The sequence below is a fragment of the Sebastes umbrosus genome, chromosome 2, assembly GCF_015220745.1.
Source record: "Sebastes umbrosus isolate fSebUmb1 chromosome 2, fSebUmb1.pri, whole genome shotgun sequence".
In the NCBI taxonomy this organism is placed as follows: domain Eukaryota; kingdom Metazoa; phylum Chordata; class Actinopteri; order Perciformes; family Sebastidae; genus Sebastes; species Sebastes umbrosus.
The window spans coordinates 412,307-439,022 of NC_051270.1; the positions used below are offsets into that span (position 1 = coordinate 412,307).

A 26,716-nucleotide genomic window follows, 5' to 3' on the forward strand; every position below is an offset into this window, starting at 1 on the left:
TAAAGAGTCACATTTAACGGGACGAACCGATTAACGGAGCTTAAACACTAAAACATGATGCAGGTCCGAGCTAGCATAGTTAGCATAGCTAGCATAGCTAGCATGTAGCTACATAAAGCTAGTAGCTAGCTGGAGTTTAATCAGATAACTGATCACCAGGACCCACCTTCTGCTGGGACCAGAGAGAACCCTTCTGCTGGGACCAGAGAGAACCCTTCTGCTGGGACCAGAGAGAACCCTTCTGCTGGTACCAGAGAGAACCCTTCTGCTGGGACCAGAGAGAACCCTTCTGCTGGGACCAGAGAGAACCCTTCTGCTGGTTCTAATGAGCCGGTACCGGTAAGTCAGTTAGCATAGCATCAGGAGGTCTAACTTAAAACACTAAAACTCAACTGTTAGTGGCGCTTGACTGTCAGTTAGCAGTCAGCAACACTGCCTCTGCGTTCTGCCCTTTAAGTTACCTTTGACAGTAAAGTGATGATTGTGAGGAGTTCAGGAGAAACCCAGTGTCATGACAGCACAGGATGGGTCTGCAGCTCACATCAGCATGGTGTTTATTGTCAGGCGTGAGAGGTGTACACCAGGTTTGAGAGGTATACACCATGTGTGTGAGGTGTACACCAGGTGTGAGAGGTGTACACCAGGTTTGAGAGGTATACACCATGTGTGTGAGGTGTACACCAGGTGTGAGAGGTGTACACCAGGTTTGAGAGGTATACACCAGGTGTGAGAGGTCTACACCAGGCGTGAGAGGTATACTCCATGTGTGAGGTCTACACCAGGTGTGAGAGGTAAACACCAGGTGTGAGAGGTATACACCAGGCGTGAGGTATACTCCATGTGTGAGGTCTACACCAGGTGTGAGAGGTAAACACCAGGTGTGAGAGGTGTACACTAGGCGTGAGGTATACTCCATGTGTGAGGTCTACACCAGGTGTGAGAGGTAAACACCATGTGTGAGAGGTGTACACCAGGTGTGAGAGGTGTACACCAGGTGTGAGAGGTGTACACCAGGCGTGAGAGGTGTACACCAGGCGTGAGAGGTGTACACCATGTGTGAGAGGTGTACACCAGGTGTGAGAGGTAAACACCAGGTGTGAGAGGTGTACACCAGGCGTGAGAGGTCTACACCAGGTGTGAGAGGTAAACACCAGGTGTGAGAGGTCTACACCAGGTGTGAGAGGTAAACACCAGGTGTGAGAGCTATACACCAGGCCTGGTGTGTAGGGTTATGTAGTCTACTGTGGTGTGTAGGGTTATGTAGTCTACTGTGGTGTGTAGGGTTATGTAGTCTACTGTGGTGTGTAGGGTTATGTAGTCTACTGTGGTATGCATGAGAGGACCAGTTTGACCTGATTTCTCTCCCTGCATCACGTGGGTTGGGGCTTGTTCAGCAGGCTGAATGAATGTGGCTGATCCTGCACCCAGTCAGTGTACTCAACGTTACACCAGGCCTCAAGCCTCAAGTCATGGCCAGTTTATTGTTTGGTGTACTAGCTGCTATAACTACCAAGAAGAGACACACTTGTCTGTCTGCTTTTAAACTGTGTTAAGCCTTTCTGCTGCTGAATGGAGCCTGCAACCAGCTGCAGAGTGATAAAGGGCTTTATGATTATGCTTTATTCTCTGTTGGGCCTACATTCCTACCTCCGACGAACTGACCTGAACGCCTGTACGCCTAGGATCTAGGATGCTTGTAAATATTTAAGGAAGGAACACCGAGAGACTGTAGTCTTGTGTTACACAAAGAGATGACCTGCTCATTCATTTAAACACAGCATCACAGTCCTGCTGTTTGGAGGTAAAACCTCTCTGTATTGTATCATGTGAACCAGAACCAGGTTTATTTTGCCAAGTTTATACTGTACATACATGGAATTTGACTCTGATTTTATGCAGCTCTCTCAATGTACTTACACAGAATAGAAATAACAGAATAAAAGAATACAATAATACAAATAAAATGTCTATATACAAATCAAGTGTTCTGGAAGTTGTAAACAGTACAAATAGTGCGTAGAAATAAATACTGGATGGATATACATGGACTGGATGTTTATGCACAATATGTACATTGATTTTATTTTATTATTATTATTACTATTATGTCATTCAAAGATAATATGCCCAGCCAGAACGGGTTTACAAGACACCGTTATTTAGAAAATGAAGAAAAGACAAAGGCAGAAACCAGAGTAGCAGCATAAATGACAAATAGTACTAAACAAATAAACCATCCTGATGGTTTTCCCAAGCTTGGCAAACAAAAGTAACCGTTTAAAGCATCAGTAGGCGAGATCGGAGCAAATATGATTCAAACAAGTTATTTTTATAAAGCGGTGGCTATATCGTGACAGTAGTACATGAAACAGGTAACCTGAAAAAAATCATGTGCCTCTGTGTCCTCCGGTATCCTCCGGTGTCCTCTGTGTCCTCCGGTGCATCTAACGGCATTTGCAAGATTTCACAGACCGGAGGAAAACAAGCAGTCAGAGCTGATCTGAGGTCTGCTGTCCAGCTGCCGTCTATGAGAGCCGGCTGTCAATCACTCTGAACTCCGACCAAACGGTCAAACTAGACAGCGCTGATCAAATAAGAATCAATATTCTGTTACGTTAATGTCTATTTCTCTCCTCAGATGTTCTCAGAATCATCTTGTAGTGCACGGTTTAGCTGTAAAATGAGAAAGTTAGTGACGCTGCCGCCATTGTGAACTCTGGTGAAGGGACGCCAAGTTCCGGTCACATGACCGGAGCACAGCCAATAGGAACGCTCTCTCTCTGAAATGACCTCTGATTGGTCAAAGTCTCCCGTCACGGGCTAGATGTTCTAAAGCCTGAAAACAGAGCCATGAGGAGGAGCAGAAGTCTAGTTTTCTCTCAGAACACTTCAATTACAATATGCTGAAAGGTTATTATGGGATTTTTGCCCAATGATGCCAAAAATATATACTGCCTACTGCAGCTTTAATGCATTCAAATTAAATAGCCATCATCAAATAGATCATCCGAGCACCAAAACATTTCTGGATTTTGAACAGACAACAGACATCCTAACTCACACACTTTGCACAACCTGTTGTCCTCCTGCATGTTTTTAAATCTACATGTACATGTAGAGATGTCTATATACTGTATGTACAGTGAGTAGGATTCATATTTACAGTGACAGGTATGTACATATTACAAAACAAAATGTGCATTAAAGACTAAGTTTTATAAACAATAACGGCAGCAGTGGATATTTGGTGTTAAAATCATAAAATTACAAGTGTTCATGAAGCATTATTTGACTTGTCCTCCAAGACAAGAGATAACAGAAATGTAAAAGTGCTTTAGTAACAGTGAAATAGCTTTTTGAGACCATCTTGCTCCGTGAGTTGTATTTATTTTAACATGAAACACTCCAACAGGGAGGAACCATTCAAACAGGGTTTTTGGTCTGAAGGTCTGACTAGTTGTGCCGTCACCTTGAGACTTAAAGACAGAAATGTCTCTGCTGGATAATGAAGACTGATTTGTTTGACTGAATATTTCCTAAATGCTAATAAACCAGAGAACCTAAAGCTGAACCCTCAGTGATAAAATGGAAACTCTACTGGATTCTGAATCATTAGTGTACTCTGTGTGTGTTTTAGGTCTAAACTGAGACCATGCTGAAATGGCTTTCCGGTGAAGAGGGAGAGCCTGGCTCTGTAGTAAGTACACAACATTCTTATCTTTTCATTACTTGAATGGCCACATTGTAATCTGTGTCTACACCTTCACAAGCCTCACATAGTTTGTGTATGAGTAACATGTCTGACAGCTTGTTTCCATGAGCCGTATAGAAAATACTGGATGTCATAATTTGATACTTCCTGTTACCTGGTGCAGCGTTACTATTACTATCAATGTAACCGGCTCAAAGGAAACCCAGCGAAAGCTTTGCAGTCTGTTTCATGTCCAGATAGACTGGATTTAGGTAGACTGCTGAGCATGGGGCTTTGACTCAGACAACCAGAGCTCACACTTCCTGTGAGGGGGATCACTGCTCCAGCTTAAATCCCCCCCCGCATCACCACCCTATTATTATTATTACTCTATTGCCTCTATGGTTATCTCTGTATTAGATCTAGCTGGGAACACAATGATTGAGGTGGAACAAGAGAGCAGCGAGCTTCGTCTTTACCTCAGTCATGTTCGTTTGAATTCCACCTGACACCGAATTGGTGTTGTGACCTTAATTGACTTTCGTCACAAGGATCACAATCTCTGTTTTATATATTCACTCTATCCAATCTAAAGCTGTCAGTATACTCCAGATCAGACTGCAGATGGCTCTCTAAAATGTTGTTGCAAACAAATCTCATACTCATCCAACACATGATGTGTGTTCATTTGTTGTTTGTGCATTCGGTGCAGCATTCAAAACCAAATGCATTCGCTGTCTTTTGGTTGCTGGCCCACCATCTCCCCTGTCTGTCCCCAGGGTCCAGGCTCTCCCCGGGCTGCTGCTGCTGCTGTTGCTGCTGGTGGTGGTGGAGGGGTTGCTGTAGAAGAAATGGCCGAGCGGCTCACTCAAACTGAGCTGCTCGTCACTCAGCTGAAGGAGATAATCCGGGAGAAGGATGCAGCACTTCGCTCCAAAGACGACCAACTAAAGGTGAGGACAGTTTGTCCCCCGTCTGCACACGGCCCGCTTCTAGTCTACAGGTGTTGCTGCTGATTTATCAGGAGAAAGAAAAGACCCACATTATGAGCACTGCTGAAGAGGTCAGTGTCATTTTAGACATGTAAGAACACATGAAATCATCATTAGGGTCAAACCTGTAATATAATAATAGTCAGATGGATTGTGGAGTGACCTTGTTGTGCAGTAGACATGTTATTCACACCTATATAACTGATCCCTTGTTCCAAAATATAATGATATTAGCGTTAAAACTAGGGCTGTCAAAGTTAACGCAAATTCGTTTTAACGCCATTAATTTCTTTAACGTAACTTGTGATTTTTAGGTTGTAGCGGCTCAGTTTTAAAGATAAAGATACTGGTATCATAGTAAACTATAAAACCCGATGAATCCATCGGTACCAACGATGTCATGATACCAAAAACCGGTAACAAAAATGTCCCAAAAAGTCAGAAAAATGTCCAAAAAAGTCAGAAAAATGTCCAATAAAAAGTCTGAAAAATGCGCATAAAAGTCTGAAAAATATAAAAAAAAGTCTGAAAAATGTCCAAAAAAAAGTCAGAAAAAAAAGTCTGAAAAATGTTTAAAAATTTCCAAAAAAGTCTGTAAAATATCCAAAAAAAGTCTGAAAAATGTCTGAAAAAGGTCCATAAATGTAAAAAAATATCCAAAATAATCTGAAAAATTTCCAAAGAATGTCTGAAAAATGTCCAAAAAAGTCTGAAAAAGGTCCATAAATGTCCAAAAAATATCCAAAAAAGTCTGAAAAATTTCCAAAAAAAGTCTGAAAAAAAAGTCTGACAAATGTTTAAAAATGTCCAAAAAAGTCTGAAAAATATCCAAAAAAAGTCTGAAAAATGTCCAAAAAGTTCCATAAATGTCCAAAAAATATCCAAAAAAGTCTGAAAAATGTCCAAAAAAAATCCGAAAAAAAAGTCTGACAAATGTTTAAAAATGTCAAAAAAAGTCTGAAAAATATCCAAAAAAAGTCTGAAAAATTTCCAAAAGTCTGAAAAAAAATCCCAAAATGTGTGAAAAATATCCAAAAAAGTCTGAAAAATGTCCCCAAAAAACTGAAAAATGTCCAAAAAAGTCTGAAAAAAGTCCAAAAAAAGTCTGAAAAATGTCAAAAAAGTCAGAAAAAAGTCTGAAAATATTTTAAAAATGTCCAAAGAATGTCATAAAAATTTCCAAAAAAGTCTGAAAAATATCCAAAAAAGTTTTAAAAATGTCTGAAAAATGTCTAAAAATGTACAAAAAAAAGTCTGAAAAATGTCTAAAAAGGCTGAAAAATGTCCCAAAAAACTGAAAAATGTACAAAAAAAGTCTGAAAAATATCCATAAAAGTCTGAAAAATGTACAAAAAAGTCTGAAAAATTTCCAAAAAAGTCTGAAAAAAAATCCCAAAATGTGTGAAAAATATCCATAAAAGTCTGAAAAATTTCCAAAAAAGGCTGAAAAATGTTTAAAAATGTACCAAAAAAAGTCTGAAAAATGTCCCCAAAAAACTGAAAAATGTCCAAAAAAGTCTGAAAAAAGTCCAAAAAAAAGTCTGAAAAAAGTCTGAAAATATTTTAAAAATGTCCAAAGAATGTCATAAAAATTTCCAAAAAAAGTCTGAAAAATATCCAAAAAAGTTTGAAAAATGTCCCAAAAAACTGAAAAATGTACAAAAAAGTCTGAAAAATATCCATAAAAGTCAGAAAAATGTACAAAAAAAGTCAGAAAAAAAGTCTGAAAGAATTTCCAAAAAAGTCCTGAAAAATGTCTGAAAAATATCCATAAAGTCTGAAAAATGTCTAAAAAAGTCTGAAAAAGGTCCATAAATGTCCCAAAAAGTCGAAAAAATATCTGAAAAATGTCCAAAAAAGTCTGAAAAATGTCCAAAGAAAATGTCCAAAAAAGTCTGAAAAATGTCCATAAGTGTCAAAAAAATATCCCAAAACGTCTGAAAAATATCCAAAAAATCCCCAAAAAAAGTCTAAAAAGGCTGAAAAATATCCAAAAAAAAGTCTGAAAAATGTCCAAAAAAGTCTGAAAAATGTTTAAAAATTTCCAAAAAAGTCTGAAAAATATCCAAAAAAGTCTGAAAAATGTTTAAAACTTTCCAAAAAATGTCTGAAAAATATCCATAAAGTCTGAAAAATGTTTAAAAATTTCCAAAAAAGTCTGAAAAATATCCGAAAAATATCCAAAAAAGTCTGAAAAATGTTTAAAACTTTCCAAAAAATGTCTGAAAAATATCCATAAAGTCTGAAAAATGTTTAAAAATGTCTAAATAATGTCTGAAAAATTTCCAAAAAAGTCTGAAAAATATCCAAAATGTCTGAAAAATATCCCAAAAAGTCTGAAAAATTTCCAAAAAGAGTCTGAAAAAATGTTTAAAAATGTGCTAAAATTTTCTGAAAAATGTCCAAAAATAGTCAGAAAAATATCACCAAAAAAGTCTGAAAAATGTCTAAAAAATATCCAAAAAAAGTCTGAAAAATGTCCAAAAAAGTTTGAAAATGTCTGAAAAAAAAGTCTGAAAAAAAAAGTCTGAAAAATACTAGCTGGTCATGAAGGAGGTTGAGTAACGCTCCAAACTTACGCTAAATTTTGGCGAGGATAAACTGGTATGGCCATTTTCAAAGGGGTCCCTTGACCTCTGACCTCCAGATCAGTGAATGTAAATGGGTTCTATGGATACCCACGAGTCTCCCCTTTACAGACATGCCCACTTTATGATAATCACATGCAGTTTGGGGCAAGTCATAGTCAAGTCAGCACACACATATATACATACATTTGTATAAAGTATTACATTCTTGATAAATCTCCCTTTAACAAACATTTTGAACATTAAAAAATTGCAATTAATTAGCAATTTATCGCGATTAAATATTTTAATCCATCGACAGCCCCAGTTATGACATGACATTGATATTTTAATGTAATTTCCCTTGTACTAAATGCAGTAGTGCATGCTCTGAGGCCTGTCTGAGAGGTATCTGACTGAGCCAGGCACAGTTGTTCTCCTGTTGGTGAGATCATTCAGTAAAAATAAACCCGGATCTAGTTAACTATTAAACTCCCAAGTCAAAGTCTGCTGCACAATAATAAAGAGAGGAATGTGAGATTAGAGTTCAGCCTTGATACAGTAAATGTTTTGCGTAGAAGTCTCCTGACTGAAAGGTGTAAACAGAGACATCCATCCCACTACAGCCCATCATCACACTACTATTCTCACTCAAAGGTCCTAATAAGGACGGCCTCTACTGATAACTGATGTTGTATCAAACTGGAGGTGAAGAACAAATTGTGTGTGTGTGACTCAGGTGGAAAAGGAGACATGTGACGCCAAGTTGTCCAAGCTGCGTCTGCAGAACAAGGCCAAGGTGACGTCGCTCAACGCACAGCTGGAGGAGCTGAAGAAACAACAGGGAGGTCAGGGCACGCCAACACACAGCAAAAAGGTGAAGGCACGCACATCCACACCTACTTCAACCTGACTTTATTTTAATCCCAATTCTAATGTCGCATTCACACCAAGAGCGAAGCATTGAGATCGTCCTCCCGTGGTCACTGACGTCCTGACGTTGTTGAACCAGAAATGGAGGATAAATAAATCTAGTATGTGTCAGAGCGGAAACCACAGACTGTCTGTGGTCACCCAGAGCTACGGTAGTCCATCACATCTGTCCAGAGAGCAGAAACCACAGACTGTCTGTGGTCACCCAGAGCTACGATAGTCCATCACATCTGTCCAGAGAGCAGAAACCACAGACTGTCTGTGGTCACCCAGAGCTACGGTAGTCCATCACATCTGTCCAGAGAGCAGAAACCACAGACTGTCTGTGGTCACCCAGAGCTACGGTAGTCCATCACATCTGTCCAGAGAGCAGAAACCACAGACTGTCTGTGGTCACCCAGAGCTACGATAGTCCATCACATCTGTCCAGAGAGCAGAAACCACAGACTGTCTGTGGTAGAAACAACAACGTCTCTAGATGACGTCATGTTGAGTGTTGATGGAGCAGCTGCAGAGCCTGGCACTGATCCATCCAGACTCCATTCAGAAAACAAGCATTTTAAAAGTTGTTTGCTTGTCGTCATGGTAACAGACCTGACAAAGCATGAGTTCAGACTTTTTACTAATCAGCATCATTATGTAGTTATTTCAGCATCATTTTGATCTGTTTATTGATATTAAATCACAGCACAATGTGATTATTTTGGGTTCATACCGCAGTAGAGATGTGTGGCTGCTGGATACTGTCAGTGCAACAATGGCACTGTATGTTTGTGGCATATGTAGTCCAATACGTGCATGATATCATTGTGTTTTTGTTCCCCTTGTAGGGGTCATCGGAAGGAGGAGGAGAGCACGCCAGTCGGGGCAAGATCGTCCTGCTGAAGAAGAAGGTTGAGGAGCTAGAACAGCAGCTTGCACAAAGACAGGAGGAACTGGAACTCAAGGTAAAGAGTCTTCACCTACAGCAAAATGAGATGGAGTTGTTCATCTCATAAGCACATAATGTGTGAGCGATGTTATTTCGTCTGAGTGGTATCACAAAGAAGGGCTGTACAGTTATTGGTAGAAAATGTATTATAAATATTTTGTTGACCTCTGACCTCCAGATATGTCAATGTGTGAGTGCTTTTGTCCAATAAAATGTCAGAAAATACTAAAAACAAAGTCAGAAAATATCCAAAAAAGTCTGAAAAATATCCGGAAAAGGTCTGAAAAATACTATCTTGTCATGAAGGAGGTTAAATAACACATCAAACTAACGCTAAATGTTGGCGAGGATGACTGTCATGTCCATGTTCAAAGGGGTCCCTTGACCTCTGACCTCCAGATCAGTGAATGTAAATGGGTTCTATGGGTACCCACGAGTCTCCCCTTTACAGACATGCCTACTTTATGATAACCACATGCAGTTTGGGGCAAGTCATAGTCAAGTCAAGTATTATAAATATTTAGTTGTGGCTTCAAACAAGTAAAGACCAAAGGATCCATCAGAACAGACTTCTGTCTTGTTAGTTAAGTCTGCTTACTAGTTCTCTGTTATAGTTAACAGACTAACAATAGTGTGTGTTTATATAGGGACAAAATACATTTCTGGGCCCAGAAACTTCTTATCTTAAGTCTTAAGATAAGATAGGAAGTCTAAGTCTAAGATAGGATCTTTGTCAACGTGGTATTAAAGAAGCAAATCCTAACTAACTTTCTGTCTTATCTCAGGTTAAGCCGGGCGTACACTTTACGATTTCAGCCCGTTTTTTGGCCCGAAATTTGAGCCGCACGGCTCATTTTAGAGTCGGACAGAATTTCAGCTTCGTCAGGCGTCGTTTGCCGTGCAGTGTACCGGGGAGGACCGAGGACCGATCAACTCCTCCTGACCGATCGGATGAATTTCTGACATGTCAGAAACTTTGGTTCGGCCATCCACAGGCTCTCTCCCAGTTAAAGCAGAGCAGCCGATTAGATACCAATGTACAATAGAAGTAGTAAAACCTAGCTAGCTTACCTCCTCTTCTCTACTGTCCTGGAAGCAAACAGGCATTCAAATCTGTTTTCATTTCTCTAACGAAAAGCTGGTTACTGTTTTCTTCCAGAGGAAGGAGGTGGAGTCCCAGCGGCAGCGGGGCGAGGAAATGGACGCCATGCTGACGGAGAGGGACAGGAAGCTGGCGGAAAAAGAGGCCTATATTGTTCACCTGCAAACAGCGCTGGCAGGAGATCAGCCCATCACACCTGCACCACAACAACAGGTCATACGGCATCTTTTTGTTTACATCTTTTTTACATCTTGTGATTAGGGGAGAAGAAATAACAGAGGACGTTCAACCCAAAAGGCAATAGAGGGACATTTGGCTCTCTCTATACTGCGTGTTTATTGCATACTCAACCTGTGCTTTACCTGCTCAGGTGGCGGAGGACAGCGGAGCGATGCAGGAGCTGCAGCTGCTGGTGCAGAGCCTGACCAGGAAGGTGGGAGAGGCGGAGGAGCGCTACAGTTTGCTGAAGGAGCAGACGGACAGCCTCAAAGAGCTGCTGGCCACAGAGAAGGAGCAGTACGTCCAGAAGGAGAACATGTACAAACAGAACGTGAGTTTGACCACGTTGTTACTGTTTGGTTACACAGGAACGTTGTTTTAAAATGCAGTGATGCTCCTGTTGTAGAAGGTGTTGCTATCTGGTGCCTGATGATGATGCACTCTGTGTTTGGTTTCAGATCCAGACATTCAAAGACATCATTATTCAGAAAGATAACCAGCTGACGGAGATCAGCCAGATGCACGAACAGGAGCTCTTCAAGCTGGCGGCGAAGTCTGATGCCAGCGCAGACTTAGAGCAGGTAGAGACAACAATGCATTTCTAATGAAGCCGGGAGGAAACAACTAATCTTCTGTTAGTTAACCTTCTGAAGAGTCCAGGGGGTGTTTAGGGGAGATAGCAGGTCAACAGTAAATGTCACATAGAAGTGGTGAACATCATCTGAAAGCTGAGAACCTGAAGATTAATTTGAGATGCTGCTCAGCGCTGTGGGTCAAGTTCTTCTAGTCATTAATCAGAAATAAAGTAGTGAAAGTGTATCAGGGTTTAGAACATTATGATAGAAGAATATGATGGTCAATTTATACAATTTGTTAAACAGATTTGGTGCTAAATTGAAATTGAGAATTGATAAAAAATGATCAATAATCTCTCCAAAATACCACATTAAGACACCAAGACCTTGAGGAACACCAGAGAAAAAGACATGCTGTGATTTGGGATCAAAAACTTTTGACATTTTGGAGATTTCTGCAAGAATTGTCATTTTTCGGTGATTGGATGGCGAGCACTTCTGTTGTATAAACCGCTCAGAAACCCCCTTATTGTCAATCTAGCGAGGAAAGCCATCAAAAAGAAAAAGAAATGTAAAAAAAAATGTCTGACAAATGTAAAAAACGAAGACTGAAAAATGTTCAAAAATGTTCAAAAAATGTCCAGTACATTTTTCTGACTTTATATTTGGACAATTTATTTGGATGTTTTTGGACTTTTTGGGATATTTTTCTATCTTTTTTAACTTTTTTTTGGACATTTTTTGGAAATGTTTCTGGCTTTATATTCAGACAATTTATTCAAACATTTTTTTGACTTTTTTGGAAATTTTTTGGGGCATTTTTCTGACCTCTGACCCCTTTGAAAATGGCCATGCCAGTTTAATAACTGTGGAGCGTTATTTAGCCTGCGACGGCCTCTGAAAGACGGTAAAGTCGGTCGGGGACGCCTGTAATCCCGCGGGTCTCTCTGTCTTCTCTTGGGAATATTGTTTCTATCGTATGTAAGTGTCACTCAAAGATTTAAATCTGCTCTGCTACTGCTGTATTGTTTGTCTCCTCAGCTTTTGAAGGCTCTGAAACAGAAGCTCCATGAGAAGGAGGAGGTGCTGCTGGGTAAAACGCAGGTCATTGATGTTCTGCAGGGAGAGGTGGACGGCAGGGACCAACAGATAAAGGTCAGGAACGACATCTCTTCACTGTAGATAAACTGTATGTACTAGTTGTTCCTTATCTTCTCTTCAAACATGAAGTTAAATGACCGTCACGTTTCCTCCTCGCAGGAGCTCGCGGAGCGGCTGCGTCGGCTGCACGTAGAACGAGAGAGCCTGGAATCCAAGATGGAGGCGGAGAAGCACGTGATGCGAGCGCAGCTTCGCGACCTGATGGAAAAGCAGCAGGCGGAGGTGCGGCGAGTGACGGAGCAGCATCAGGCCCTGATGGCCCAAATGCAGCAGGATCTCCTGGGGCAGCTGGAGGAGCTGAGGAGGACCTCGAGAACAGCAGAACCGGCTCCCAGTCAGGAGGCCTCAGGAGGTGGAGGCATGTCTGCAGATCCAGCCTCCATCCAACGGATAGCTGAGCTGGAAGGTTGGTTGTTTGATTATTCAGTAGACATACAGAGGACATCTCATCATCGTGGTCACTCAGACATCATATCTACATATGTCAGTAGCACAAAGCATTCAGGAGATGTAATTTAGGCAAGGCAAGTTTATTTATATAGCACATTTCATACACAAAGGCAATTCAAAGTGCTTTACATATATAAAAGCAGGAACAAAGAGCACCAAGTAGTGTTTTAAAGTCAATTCTGTGACTTACTGGGAGCCAGTTGCTTTTTTAGTTAGATGACAATAGATGTAAATCTGTGGGCTCTCTTTAGAAACCCGGTTTGTCCTCCTATAACCTTGAATATCACAAGTTCTTCTGACTTTCTCTCTCTTCTGTTTTTGAAGCCCAAGCGAAGCAGAAAACAGACGAAGCCAGCAGATCAGAGGCCAAGTTCCTGAAGATGAAAGCCTGGTCTAAATCTCGGATCAGACACCTGGAGGAGGAGTTGAAGAGAAGTCAGGTGAGATGACCAGACGTTTACTTTATTATGCTCCTTTCTAGAGATGCTTTCTGTAAATTAAAATCTGCTCTTCACGTGACATCAAAAGGATATTCTTCTTTTAATTGATCCAAAGGAATTGCTTGAACTCTTTGAGCTTCGCCAGCGTAAGGCTACGAGGTCAACCTGTTTTAGACCCATTTAAAAGCTGTTTATTTTGTCCCCTTTTAGGCTGGATCTGCCCCCCCCGACCTGACCGCCCTGCGGAGTCGTATCACAGCACTGGAGGAGGAGAGAGAGGAAAACCTCTGGAAAGTGGAGCAATACGAGGAGCTCAAAGCAAACAACGGTACCAAAATCAAACCTGATTGGCTTCTGCTTTTTCCATATCTTCTTTGTAACTTTCATTCCCCTACTGTATACTGAGTTTCCCTTTCACACATGTAGCACACAACAGGACACTGTCCGTGTTTGTGAAGGATAGAACCTGCCTAAATCACAAATCAATCAATAAATGACTTAATATATAAATAAATATGTCATTAAATGTAGCAAAAATAATATTAAGAATAAATGAAGACATTAATTAATTGATAAAATGTTACATAAATTGATATTTCTTTCATTTATTTTAATTAACTTTTAAATTAATTAATTAATTTTTGCATTTATTTGTGCATTTATTATTTATTTATTTATTTTCGCATTTTTTTTTTTAATTATTTCATGAAGAAATGCAAAAATAAATGTCTAAAGAAATGTATAAAGAAAGAAAACCAAAATAAATATGTTTGGGGAAATAAATAAGGGGTGACATGCAAAGGGGAAAATCGTGCATAAATACATAAATAAATACATACATTTTAAAATAAATATAAAATAAATTAAAAAATAAATGAATTCATTTAAAAATTAGTAAAAATAAATACATAAATAATTAAAAGGGGAAAGTAAAACGAAGAGTAAATAAATAAGGGAATTAATAAAAATATGAATAAATAAAGAAGCAAATTAAAACAGAAATATCAATTTACGTCATATTTTATCAATTCATTAATGACTACATTTATTTTAAATATTTCTTTTGCTACATTTAATGACATTTATTTATTCATCAAGTCATTTATTTATTTATTGATTGATTGATTTTTTTATTTTGGCAGGTTCTGTCCTCCATAAATGTCAGACGCATTCTCGCCTTCTGGAAATACTCTATTTACTTTTACATTTATTATTTATTTATTTCATATTTATTTATGCATTTATTTATTTATTTCTGCATGATTTTCCCCTTTGCATTTTACCCCTTATTTTTTTCCCCAAACTTATTTATTTATGTTTTCTTTTTTTTATACAATTCTTTACACATTTCTTTTTATATTTCTTCATGCCAATAAATAAATGCAAAAATGCAAAAATAATTCAATACATAAATAATTAAAAAGGGAAAATTAAACAGAAGAGTAAATAAATAAGGGTATTGATGCAAAGATTAATAAATAATGACCTAAATTAAAACAGAAATATCAATTTATGTCAAATTTTATCAATTAATTAATGGCTGCATTTATTTTTTAATTATTTTTGCATTTCTGACATTTGCGTTCTCACCTCCAGCTCCTCTGGGTGATGTCTAGATAAGTTCAGGGTTGCAGTGCATGTGTGACTTATGGAATCATAGTTAAATCTGCAGTGTGTCATTGGAAGCTGTAATGTTAAAATGAACTTTGTGTGTTTGCTGTTTTCTGGTAGAAATGCTGGTGGCGAAGCTGGTGGTCTACGAGGAGCAGCAGAGGACACTACAAGCAGACCTGGAGCAGTTCACTAAGAGGGCCGCCTCTCAGGTCAGAGATTCAGCCTCGCTCTGCGTTCACCTGCTCGATGTAAACCGGCTCGTTGTTGTCCGTCTCCCATTGTTGTCCGTCTCCCGTTGACTCTCTTTCTCCTTCTGGTCGCAGGCCAGCGAGTCGGGCAGCGCCGATGACACTCAGAGCCACGTTCTGGAGTGGCAGGAGATGGTAGCTGAGGCGGTCAGCGCCAGGGACCGGGCCAAGGAGGAGAAGGCGGCCATGGCCCTCCGCATCAGCCACATGGAGGAGGAAAGAGAGGGTAAGGCACAATATATATGTATACATCATTATCGTTATATTGTACAGAAAATCTCACATGGATGTTTTCTAATGCACACCTGATCTACGTAGAAAATCTCACACATTACCAGAGCTTATTCTTTGTGAATTTTACATATTATAACTAATATGTGATCAAAAACCTTCCTTTTAACTGCAAGAAGAGTTGATCCGTGTATAATGCAGCACATGCCACAGACAGTGTTTCCTTTAATATTCTGTAATGTAACTTTCACTTTAATTATCAATTATTCCGTCGTCCTTAAAGCCCCCCTCCTCCAGCCAGTTTTACTTCCTGTTTTATTGGTTAACGTTCTTCCTCAAACAGAGAATGGGGGTGTGGTTAATAGTCAGACGTGATTCATCACCACGGCAACCAGATTACATCGTTTTCCAACCCGGTTTAGATGAATTTACTGTTTATGAGACCACAAATGAGACCAGAATTATCTCAACACACCGACTCTCTCTCACTCGCTCTCTTCCTTACCGTCTCCTCCTGGCGAGGCGGCCGTCTGGCTGCTGCTGCACCGAGGAGACGCACCACCGCACGGCGGCCACAGCGCACCCACCAGAGGACGGGTAGACGTGCTGCCGAAGTCCGCTGTTTGAGATGCAGTTTTGTGACGTTTTGTAGGTGCTAACACCGGCCGCTCTCTCTCAGCTCCAGCACCGACACCGACTCCGCACCGGGCTGCACTGAGATTCCTTTATTTCTCTAACATGACTTTTCTCCTGTTTTCTTTCGGGCTGAAAGTTGTGCTCCCCGTCGTTCAGACCTGTTAGAGGCCTGCTAACCTCCGGTATCGACTGCTTTCCGTTCATTTAGCTCCAGCGGGAGGAGACGGTAAAGAAGAGAGCGATGAGAGAGACGGCATTATTCGAATAATAATCGACTAATTCTCAGTGATTTTCAAATAGTGTTTTTGTTTGGAATGCACATCTCCCCGAATTACTTTGTTAGTTTACCCCATCTGAAATTATTCGTTGCAAGTATCTAAAAAAGAATCTGTTAGTGTTCTAGCCAGGATTCTAACCATCAAACTTGATCAACATTGCCTGTCTGTCCGTCCTGGGTGATGGATCCCTCCTTTCTTCCTGAGTTTTCCCTGATACGATTAGAGGGTCGAAGGACAGAGGGCGTCGTATGATGTACAACCTCTTGAGGCAAAGTGGTGATTTGTGATATTTGGTTATATGAGTCAAACTAGACTTCAGAGGCTGCAGTTTGTGGTGCTGTTTATTTGTATTGCGTAGGGCTGTACCCAACAGTTCCAAGCTTCGTTCCAATTCATTCAAATGTTTTATTGCATGTCTATTCCTGATGTTTAAAGTCGGTATATCTGCACAGTTGCAGATAAAAATCCGGCTACACTAATATTCTTAGTATTATACTATTACTACTAGAATTAGATTCCAGTGGTGACTGCGTAGGATTGTTTCCAACATTTCCAATAACTCCAGAGCGTGGTGTTGCGTTCTGCTGTGAAGTGTTTCTAGTGTTTAGGCGACTCTAACACCTCTCAGTAGAATCCATTCAAATGAATTAAACCTAATCACCAGGCAACGGAGGGTGAATCTCTCCTTGTACTTTGTACTGATACCTCCATCACCTCCATGTTGTGTAGCAGTGAGACATCTGTGTTTGACTGATTCAACATGTCCTCTGTTGTCTGACTGAACATTATTTTCTGTTTCTTATCCCCCCCCCCCCCCCGTCCTCCCCCGTCCTCACCGTTGTTAATGGGGAGTATTTGGTTTACCCCGAGCTGCCTCCCATCTCATGGACCTCCCCCCCTCCTGCCCCAGCTCCAGGGATGGGAGCAGCCAACCCAGAACAGTTTCCCATCAGTTTTGTGCATGCAGGCTCGCCCCCCCCCCCCCGATCCTCCGGTGCAGCTCTTGTTCGCTGTACTGCCTGCAGCTCCCCTCAATTGAACCTTTGCTGTGGTGAGCTGCAGGCAGTACAGAGGCTCGCTGCACTTTAGAGTCTGACATCTTTGTTTCTCCTTCTTCTTCCCCTCTCCTGAGTTGTTCCTGTTCCTTCACCCATCTTGTTTCCTCCTGTTTCTTCTTTTCTGGTGTGGACCCGCTAAAATATTTTTGGGATAATCCACCAATAATAATAATAATAATAACCAGTTATCAAATATAATGAAACAACATTTTTTCTATTGTGATGGGATGGCTCTAACTCTGTGAATATGTGTAATAACATCGATAGAGAACGTCTTAGTTTGTAGGCTAATAGTGCAAAAGGTAGAGAAGAAGTTATTTTATTCATTGCTTAAGAATTATGGTTTGTTCTCACCAATCGCAAAGCCAACCTTTTACATGGCGCCATTACATATAAAGTTAATGCAAAGAGGCGAATAGATGCAAATTTGGGGCATCTATTTATTTTTGCATTTATTTTTTATTTGTCTATTTATTTTTGCATTTATTATTTATTTATTTTTGCATTTATTTTTTTATTTATCTATTTATTTTTGCATTTATTTCTTATTTATTTTAAAATGCATTTATTTATGTATTTATGCATGATTTTCCCTTTGCATTTCACCCCTTATTCCCCCAAACATATTAATTTCTGTATTCTTTTCTTTATACATTCCTAAACAAATCTCTTTTTACATTTTTTAATGCAATAAATAAAAAATAAATGCATAAATAATTACCACGTCTCTAGATGACGTCATGTTGAGTGTTGATGGAGCAGCTGCATCGCCTGGCACTGATCCATCCAGACTCCATTCAGAAAACAAGCATTTTAAAAGTTGTCTGCTTGTCGTCATGGTAACAGACCTGACAAAGCATGAATTCAGACTTTTTACTAATCAGCATCATTATGTAGTTAATTCAGCATAATTTTGATCTGTTTATTGATATTAAATCACAGCACAATGTGATTATTTTGGGTTAATTACAGAATACAGCTCGCCGCCGGGTGATGTTATAAACCCAGACACGACGGCGTTTGGTTTTCTGACATATCTGGGACTTCACCAACATGTAATTGTTATTTCTTCCATGGTTGATGGAGGAAACAACAGTTGTTGGTATCCATGGAGACGAGCTCCTCCTCGTCTCCGGCGCGTCTCCGGCGCGTCTCCGGCGCGTCTCGAGCGAATGAACACAGATGATACCGGCGGTTTAATTCGTAAAGCGAGGCGAAAATTCGCTTTGCTTTTGGTGTGAACACATCAGGATATACAGCAAACAAAATGAAATGTTATGAGAGCTTTCTGGTAGGAAATGGACACGATGAGTACAAGTAATCAAATCTTTGAATACCCAAATAAGTTCCAATCATCCCTCTAGACATCCAGCCACTTAATTATAATAAAAGAACAATGCACAAAATAAAGTAGCTAGTGGTCCCTTTGACATTAATTATGGCCGGTGTCTGTTAAATTGACTGAATCCATAAAGTGGAGTAGACATGAATGAACCTCCTGTGAGTTCTGAGACTTTTTCTCCAATACTACTGCCGTTAATCTTGTTTCATGGAGCTGTGCGTCTCACTGCACTGACAGAAAACCAGAAACCTTCTCTTGTCCTAGTTAGTAGAGACAGTTCTTCTTCCATCATTCCTGTGGTTGTAATATTGTGGTGCTTTAATTCAGCTGGAGCTACTCTGAGAAACTAACCCACTTATGTTGTTGGTGCTGCCTTCAAGTGCTGCTGGAAATACTGTAATTACCAGTTTGTTGACTGTGATGTGGCTTTTAGGGTGACGACAGCATGCATTCATTGAGTCTAAGTTAGAGCTTATTAATTACATTAATAATCAATATCTAAAGACTTTTATCGACATCTCTGCCTGCTGAGCTTTCGCTTCTCTGTTTGCTGCTGCAGCTCACAACATCTTTGTAACTAGAAGTCTTTGTTACAGTGTCCGTTATGTTATTTAGAAGTATAACTTAAAGGCAGACTTAGTTCTGAGGGCAACAAAGGTGTCAGGTTTTGATTTTGCAATTTGATTTAATTTACATTACTCATCTTTTTTGGGGAAAAATAAATCAATTAATTTGCCTCCTTGTTGAAAATGTGATTGTAGATTAATGCTCATATGAACTCACTTTATGAAAGCCTGAATACGCTGAACGCTGATGTAGAATTTCTGATCAGAAATGAGACAGGGGGGGGACGGCCCACAGACTTTGGCTACATCCACAATAATATGCTTTTGTTTTAAAACAGCATTTTATTTTTATTTGAACAGATATTGATCAGAAACCCTCACAGGTACTGCATTTAGCAGAAAACAATATGCTCAGATCATAACATGGCAAACTGCAGCCCAACAGCTGTCAGTGTGTCAGTGTGCTGACTTGACTATGACTTGCCCCAAACTGCATGTGATTATCATAAAGTGGGCATGTCTGTAAAGGGGAGACTCGTGGGTGCCCATAGAACCCATTTACATTCACTGATCTGGAGGTCAGAGGTCAAGGGACCCCTTTGAACATGGAGATGACAGTTTTTCCTCGACAACATTTAGTGTTTGGAGCGTTATTTAACCTCCTTCATGACCAGCTAGTCTGACATGGTTGGTACCGATGGATTCATCAGGTTTATAGTTTCATATGATACCTGTATCGGACTTTTCTTCTGCCTTTTTTCTGACATTTTCAGACATTTCTTGGGACATTTTTCTGACTTTTTTCAGACTTAGGTTTTTTTAGTTTCATATGATGCCAGTATCTTCACTCTATCTTTAAAACTGAGCCGCTACAACCTAAAAATAATGTGTTAAAGAACATAGTGGCGTTAAAACACATTTGCGTTAACAAGTTATTATCGGGTTGACTTTGACAGCTCTAGTTGAAATGAACCGCTGGTGGTCGAGGCTGATGGCGTTTCTTTTATTACGGAAATGGTTCACATGATGACGAATCAGAGAAGGACACGTCATGACTGATAAAACAGAAGGTGTACATGGTGTCTGCGTCGTCGGTGGAAAACGCCGGAGTAGTGTGGACGCTAGGCATAAAGTTGTAAAACGTATTAGTGTGGATGTAGCTGATCTGAGCCCGTCCTGCTGCATGTTCTACATTCTATTCAGTACTGTTGTGATGATATATGCATAGTTAGAATAGAGCCTGTCTCTGCTTCACCCTGCTTTATACACTGAACCCACACTGACCGCTGTTTAACCCACTGAACTCCTCCTTCTTCTGCCCCACCCTTTGCTTTCCCTCTCCCTACACATCAAAATCAGCCTGTTGTCACAAAACAGATGGGAACATCGTTTGTTCAGCCTAATCAATCAATCTGGCACTGCCCTGCTTGCATCCTATGCTGCTAAATGAAAATCAAGATTAAAAGCACTGCAAGAACCCCCTCAGACCTGTGTTTCTCTAAATACCTGTCTGGTCCTCCTGTTGAAGGAGCCGGTGGTGAAACGTTCAGCCTCTCCTTCCTCCCACAGACACTCGTGCTCCTCGTCTCCTACGTGTCTGATTGCTGTTTTCCTTTGCTGTGTAAATTAGACGTGCATGGCTCTGACCAGAATGTTGCTTTTCAAGTGTTTCTCAGGACCACAAACTTCATGCAAACATACATATACTGTACATCAGACCGGCAGTACGTCACCCAGAGTCTCATGGCCACGCCCCCTTCTGGGGAAACCAATCCCGTGTCCCTCATAGACAGTAACACAGTAAACAGAAGGAGTTGAAACATGTTTCCAAACTTCTACTTTGCCTCCTTTTGGGGGAAAGAAATGTCCGAAATAAGTCAAGAAATGTCCAAAAAACCCTCAGAAAAAATGTTTGAAAGATATCCAAAAAAGGTCCAAAAAAGGTCTGAAAAATGTCCGAAAGATATCCGCAAAAAGGGCCAAAGAATGTTGGAAAAAAGTCCAAAATATGACCAAAAATATCCGACAAATGTCCGAAAACCAAGTAAAAAAATATCCAAAAAAGTCAGAAAAATGTCTGAAATATGTCCAAAAAAATTAGAAAAATGTAATAAATAAATTAGTAAGTAAGTAAATAGTAATAATAGTATCCATATGTATAATATGCATATTATGACATAACAATAGAAGCATATAGAATAAAGAAAGTCTTGATGAAAATGAACAGCTGTTGTGTAGCGGGTTAACGAGGCGTTCTCTCTGACATCTGAGGCTCAGACCGTACATGAATATTCAGTCAGAGTGCTGAACGGCTAAATGATGCTGCTGACGGTGACTAGCACGGCCAGCTAACGTTAGCTTGAGTTATACAGTCACACATTAACGTTACAGCAGCATCAGACTAAACCTCAGCCTACAGATCAAACAAGTTGGTTCAGGCAAGATCACTGAATAACGTGTATAAAACCAACGAGATGAATGCATTCAGACTTGTTAAAATTACAATCAAACAGACGTCAGACTAGACTACATCGAAGTCCAAGAGAGATCTTTGATTTTTCTATCCCCCTATAGAGGGCGTGGCCAAGTTCCCGTATGTGCCGGTCTAATGTATCTACAGTTTAAGTAACTTTCTCTTTCTCCAGCCTTCCTTCTCTCAGTCTTTCTCCCGTCTGTCTCTGTTGTTGCGTTCACTGTTGGACGAAACTGTTTTCTATGTTACGAAGTTCATTAGTGGTGTTGAAAGTGCCTCATCCCCCTCTTCATCAAAACCACCACCACACTTATCTCCTCTCCATCAGTGTCTTCTTTCACTCTGCCATCATTCTGTCCTCCCCATGTTACACCCCCCTCCCATCCATAAATATACATCCTCAATCCAACCCAACATCCCCCCCCTCTCCCTGTGGCACAAAACTGATTGAGGATGACTGGTTCTTTCCTGGCTGCTCCGATCCAGCACTGGCCACTCGGCAGCAGGAGTTGGAGGAGGAGCTGACTCAGGCTCGGGGGCTCGGCCCGCACCGGGCCAAGAAGCTGGCGGCTCCGGCCCAACGGAGCCTGCAGGTAGGCGGACGGGCCGACGTTACTGTGGTTGTGCCGGCATTGCTTTCACACATGTTGTTAAATGCTTAAACGTGCTGGGATGTTTAATCGCACATTTATGTACCTTAAAGGGAGATTTGCTGCATGTAAACGGGAATATTAGTGGAATATTCATTTGAATTAGCCATGTAAACAGCTTAGTAGGAATATTGGTTTTGTTTTTTTGGATTAAGGGCAAAAAAGGGAATATTCTGTGCATGTAAACGTAGTGAGTAACTGGGCGTTGTTTATAACTTTCAGGAGGACTTTGAGTTCGACGGTCAGGCGTCGTTCCAGGACCCGCGGAGCGCCTCCGAGAGCACGACCCCGATGGAGGGAGAGAACATGGGAGGTTGGTGGCCCGAGTACAGTACTCCCGACACAGGTGTGAGACCCGCTGGACAGTTTATGCCCGCATGCACACGTTCATCACGTTGGGAAGTTGTGTTTGGGTTGATATATTTTGTTTTTTGTTTTTCACCATATAACACTCCAAACGTGGTTCTTTGTTTTTCATCTAACCCGCCAACAGTTTGGGTTTATCTCTTTATTGGGATTAGCTTGGTTCAGCTGATGGACTCAGTCACACTGCAGCAAGCTGAATTAAAGCTCACATTTATTAAAACCAGCTCTGGGATATATTCTATATATATATATTGGTGTTATAACCCTCAGAGTGAGACGCTCATTCATCGGTTTGTGTTTTCCTTTGGACACGTGCATGCTGGTTGAGCTGGCTAGTGTTTGTTGGGTTAAGTCGTCTGAATGCTCTGAATGAGTTCTTGTGAGATCATATAAATGTTCAGTCGGTGAAGATCCTCCATCATCTGTGGTGAGTTTTATTTATTTTATTGTTTGCATGTTTCTGCTCTTTATTTTCCTCATTTCCTCTCATCCTGTCTTCTTGTCTTTTAATCTGCTGCTTGTCATGAAACCAAAAAATACATCAGCTGTTATCTAAATGAAATATGAATAAAGGTAACACTTTATAAGAACCGTCATTTATAAATGATAGTTAATCAAACTTAGTTAATAGTAATTCTACTGTTGTCCAACAATGAAATGATAATTAATAATGTTTACTAATTATTAGTAAGGCTATACCGTTTATTGTTGCACACATTATAACATTTTATATACTATATATATTATATATTATATATATATATAATATATATATAATATTATATATATATTATATAATATAATATATATATATAATATATATATATAAAATATATATATATAATATATTATATATAAGTATTTGTTAATGATTAAAATATAATTTGTAAAGATTACATAGATGGATAATTGTAACACTTTATTAATGGTTAATAACTGGTTTGTAAAACATCTATAAACATTATTTGGATGTCTATTGCTACAACTGATGATTATAATTATACCTGTTAAATGGTTAATAAATACTTTATAAAACATCTATAAATATTACGTCTCTTATAGATAATATAATAATATATAATATAGCAACCTATAATAATAATATTATATTATATGTATAATAAATAATAAAAATAATATATAATAATACGTAAAATATAAATATAATATTAAATAATATATCATATAATAATAATTATATATTATATATATATTAAATGAATAATAAAAATAATATATATAATAACTTAGAATATAATCATATAGAATAAACTAATTATTTCATATTACACAAACTAATGATATAAATTATGGTAATAATTAGTAAGCATTAATAATTATCATTAAATTGTTAACAGTAAAATAACTATTAACTAAGTTTAATGAGCTATCATTTATAAATGATTATTATAAAGTGTTACCTAAATAAAAACTAAAAAGTGAATTATAAATGGAGAGTCATGTTTTGAATAGAAAGCTGACGGATGTACGTTTTGGTTGTTTGTGACTAAACTTTGAGCCCTGGTGTTGTATTTCACTCTCTGTCTTTTAACGAATGAATCTATATCCTGATAATATCATTTTAATGAGCGTATATGCTCTAAACAGATGTAGTTTATTTCATCCTGTGATCGTGACTTCCCACTGATTCACCTTTCCTGTAGATGAGATCCTCTTTTTCCCTCAGTTGTCCAGCAGGGCTGTCACATCTTTAAAAAGTGACATATAATTAGTTTAATTAAACGTGAAGGCAACCTGCGTAGAAGAACCAATGTAGTTGTGTTAACTCGCGGGTCCTCCGCTGCCTCACGGTGACGAGCTTACAGGTAACCTCGGATCTGTTGCCGTGGTAACGTTACCGTGAGGCGGCAAATCTAATTGACAGGGAGAAGAGAAAGAAAGCGGGCACGCAACAGGATGCTCCATGAGTAAAGACGCGACGGCTGTTTCCAGCTGTGTGCGTCCGAGCTCAGCCGGTGAAATTCACGGAACACGTCGTGGAAAGAATCAAACGTAATAGACTTTCTTTTGGGACGTCGTGAGGCGTCCCAGACGCGGCGTCGGTTGTCGTGTACTACGACACCCTACACCAGATGATACCATCGACTGTCGCACACAACGCCCATTTATCGTTCCCGATCCGAGTCGACACCCTACGACGGCCGTATCGGTTTATAATCGGGCTGATATCGTGTAGTCTGAACCGGGCGTTTGCGTCATTCTCAGCCATTTATCCGTTGTATCCACACTAACTGACGACCCAGAGATGATCCCACATGTTGGCTCCCAAGTCTTGTTAGAAGTAGGAACCAAACGTCAGATATCTTCCACAGAGATAAACAAAACATTCGCCAACATTTTTCAAATGATTAACTCACAATGATAATCCTACAGCACAGTAAATTCACATATAGTTATCCCCTTTGAGCAACCGGTTTCTATTTAGCGCCACCTGTGGCGATAAGTTCTTGGATCTCATTTCCTGTTTGTGCGCCGCTTGTTATAATGATTTTTTTCCTGGTAATGTCGCCATAGAGACCCAGTTTGTAATACTGCAGATGCTTCTACTTCCAGACGGTTTGCGGTCCGTTGTGGAGGAACTGGAACTGGAACGGAACCAGCTGCAGGAGCAGATCCTGAGCCTGGAGGAGCGCTGTCAAGACCTGGAGGACCGGCTGCAGCTGCAGGCCCGCATAGAGGCCTTACAGGTAACCTCCCTGGACCCAGCATCACACGTCATCAACCCCCCCCCCAGGGTTAAATCAAACTTGTTAAATTTCGTCTCACACTGTGAACTGTAACCTAATTTCTTGCCTACTAACGGAGGAAACCATGAGTGAATTGCATGAGGACTAGATTCTGTAACAAACACACCTTCTAACACAGGTGACGTTTGATGTAGATGAAGATGAGCAGCCATTTTGGGTCTCTCAGGTGTGTTGGGTCTCTCATGTGTGTGTGTGCGGTGACGGCTAACGGTGTGGTGTGCTTGTTTAATCTCGGACACGTTCTGATATTCAGATAGACTCACTGGGTGTCGGAGATCACACGTCACTGCTTAAAGGGGACAGATGTTGAAGTGGGAGGTTCTTCTCCACAGTCAGTGTTCTACCTGCAGTAGACGGAGTTAGTAGAAGCAGACAGGAGGAGCAGCACAGGAGCCACCAGACTCCATTCACAGAAACAGTCTTACCTCTGAGAACACAGGAGCCGCCGGTCTACCGCTGCACCGATAGGTTAGTTCGTTTTTAGGTTAGTTTAAAGGGACTGTTAGTAAGAATCATAATGTGTTGTTAACAGCTTCACCTGTGTCCGTTAAGTCAACTAAAGTCCTGTTGCTCGCGCTTGTGCTCGCTCTACATAGACATGAAGGAGCATCGCTCAACACAGTGAGGAGACACACGTCAGCTAAAAGCACAATATCACTCTATATTTCAGCTGCTTGGCAGTAATGTTAGCTGACCAGACCAAGGTCTCTCCATGAATCAATGCTGATCCTAGTGTTGGCTTTTCCCGCCTCAGCCTCCCGACCGCGGCCGGAGGGAACGGGGGAGACGCCGGAGTTTTGGTCGGAGACGATAACGTTTCTCTCTGCAGAGCCCCGTCACTTCACAAGACACGGGAAACCTCTGTTGGTCTGGAGGAGCTGCAGCAGTTATTTCTGCACAAACGTCCACTGAACATTCACTAGATATTCTCAGAGCTAAACTAACTCTTCTGCAGTGTGGAGTGAGCAGCATGCACGTGAGAGGTGGAGAGAGAGAGAGAGAAGGAGCGCGGTGTGTGAGTGAAGGCAGGCAGAGGAGCAGAGGAGCAGAGGAGCAGAGACTCCGGTCCTGGAGACCAAAGCTACGGTCTCCCCCGCGTCCTCCGACCGCGGCCAACACTGTTTAACAGCTTCACTAGATACAACCAAGAGGTTTTGGTGCTTCACTGGAGTTTGTGTTGGAGTCTGAGTCTGAACAGCGGAGATACACGAGAGCGACCATGAGACATCTCAAATCCGTCCACAGCAGTACATTACTTTTCTCCAAACTCTACTGTAGTAATACTCTGACTATGGAAAAGAACCTGATACAACCCCACTGAGAAACACCTGAACTATCCCTTTACCTTGTAACTGTCAACAAATGGTGAATATCAAAGTTCATTATTACTACCACATAGATGGGGAATATAAATCTAATATTGTG

At 40.3% G+C, this 26,716-nt stretch overlaps 1 protein-coding gene across 8 annotated transcripts in view; it reads left to right on the forward strand.

The window, feature by feature from the left end:
• The window catches only part of LOC119502613 (golgin subfamily B member 1-like), a 47,576-nt gene that overhangs the window by 176 nt on the left and 20,684 nt on the right, over window positions 1–26,716 (forward strand). For 4 of the 8 annotated variants that reach the window (XM_037793649.1, XM_037793648.1, XM_037793671.1 and 1 more), the window contains 17 exons: window positions 3,638–3,697; window positions 4,471–4,644; window positions 7,990–8,127; window positions 9,014–9,130; window positions 10,274–10,429; window positions 10,587–10,766; window positions 10,894–11,016; window positions 12,052–12,165; window positions 12,271–12,577; window positions 12,946–13,061; window positions 13,272–13,389; window positions 14,793–14,884; window positions 14,999–15,149; window positions 21,949–22,100; window positions 22,380–22,503; window positions 25,098–25,231; window positions 25,410–25,457. In XM_037793649.1, coding sequence (XP_037649577.1) covers window positions 3,653–3,697; window positions 4,471–4,644; window positions 7,990–8,127; window positions 9,014–9,130; window positions 10,274–10,429; window positions 10,587–10,766; window positions 10,894–11,016; window positions 12,052–12,165; window positions 12,271–12,577; window positions 12,946–13,061; window positions 13,272–13,389; window positions 14,793–14,884; window positions 14,999–15,149; window positions 21,949–22,100; window positions 22,380–22,503; window positions 25,098–25,231; window positions 25,410–25,457 — 2,289 coding nt within the window. In that variant the 5' untranslated portion in view covers window positions 3,638–3,652. Of the gene's footprint in view, window positions 1–258; window positions 340–3,637; window positions 3,698–4,470; window positions 4,645–7,989; window positions 8,128–9,013; window positions 9,131–10,273; window positions 10,430–10,586; window positions 10,767–10,893; window positions 11,017–12,051; window positions 12,166–12,270; window positions 12,578–12,945; window positions 13,062–13,271; window positions 13,390–14,792; window positions 14,885–14,998; window positions 15,150–21,948; window positions 22,101–22,379; window positions 22,504–25,097; window positions 25,232–25,409; window positions 25,458–26,716 lie in introns of all 8 variants that reach the window. The other 4 variants (XM_037793653.1, XM_037793680.1, XM_037793691.1 and 1 more) reach the window with 4 other exon arrangements.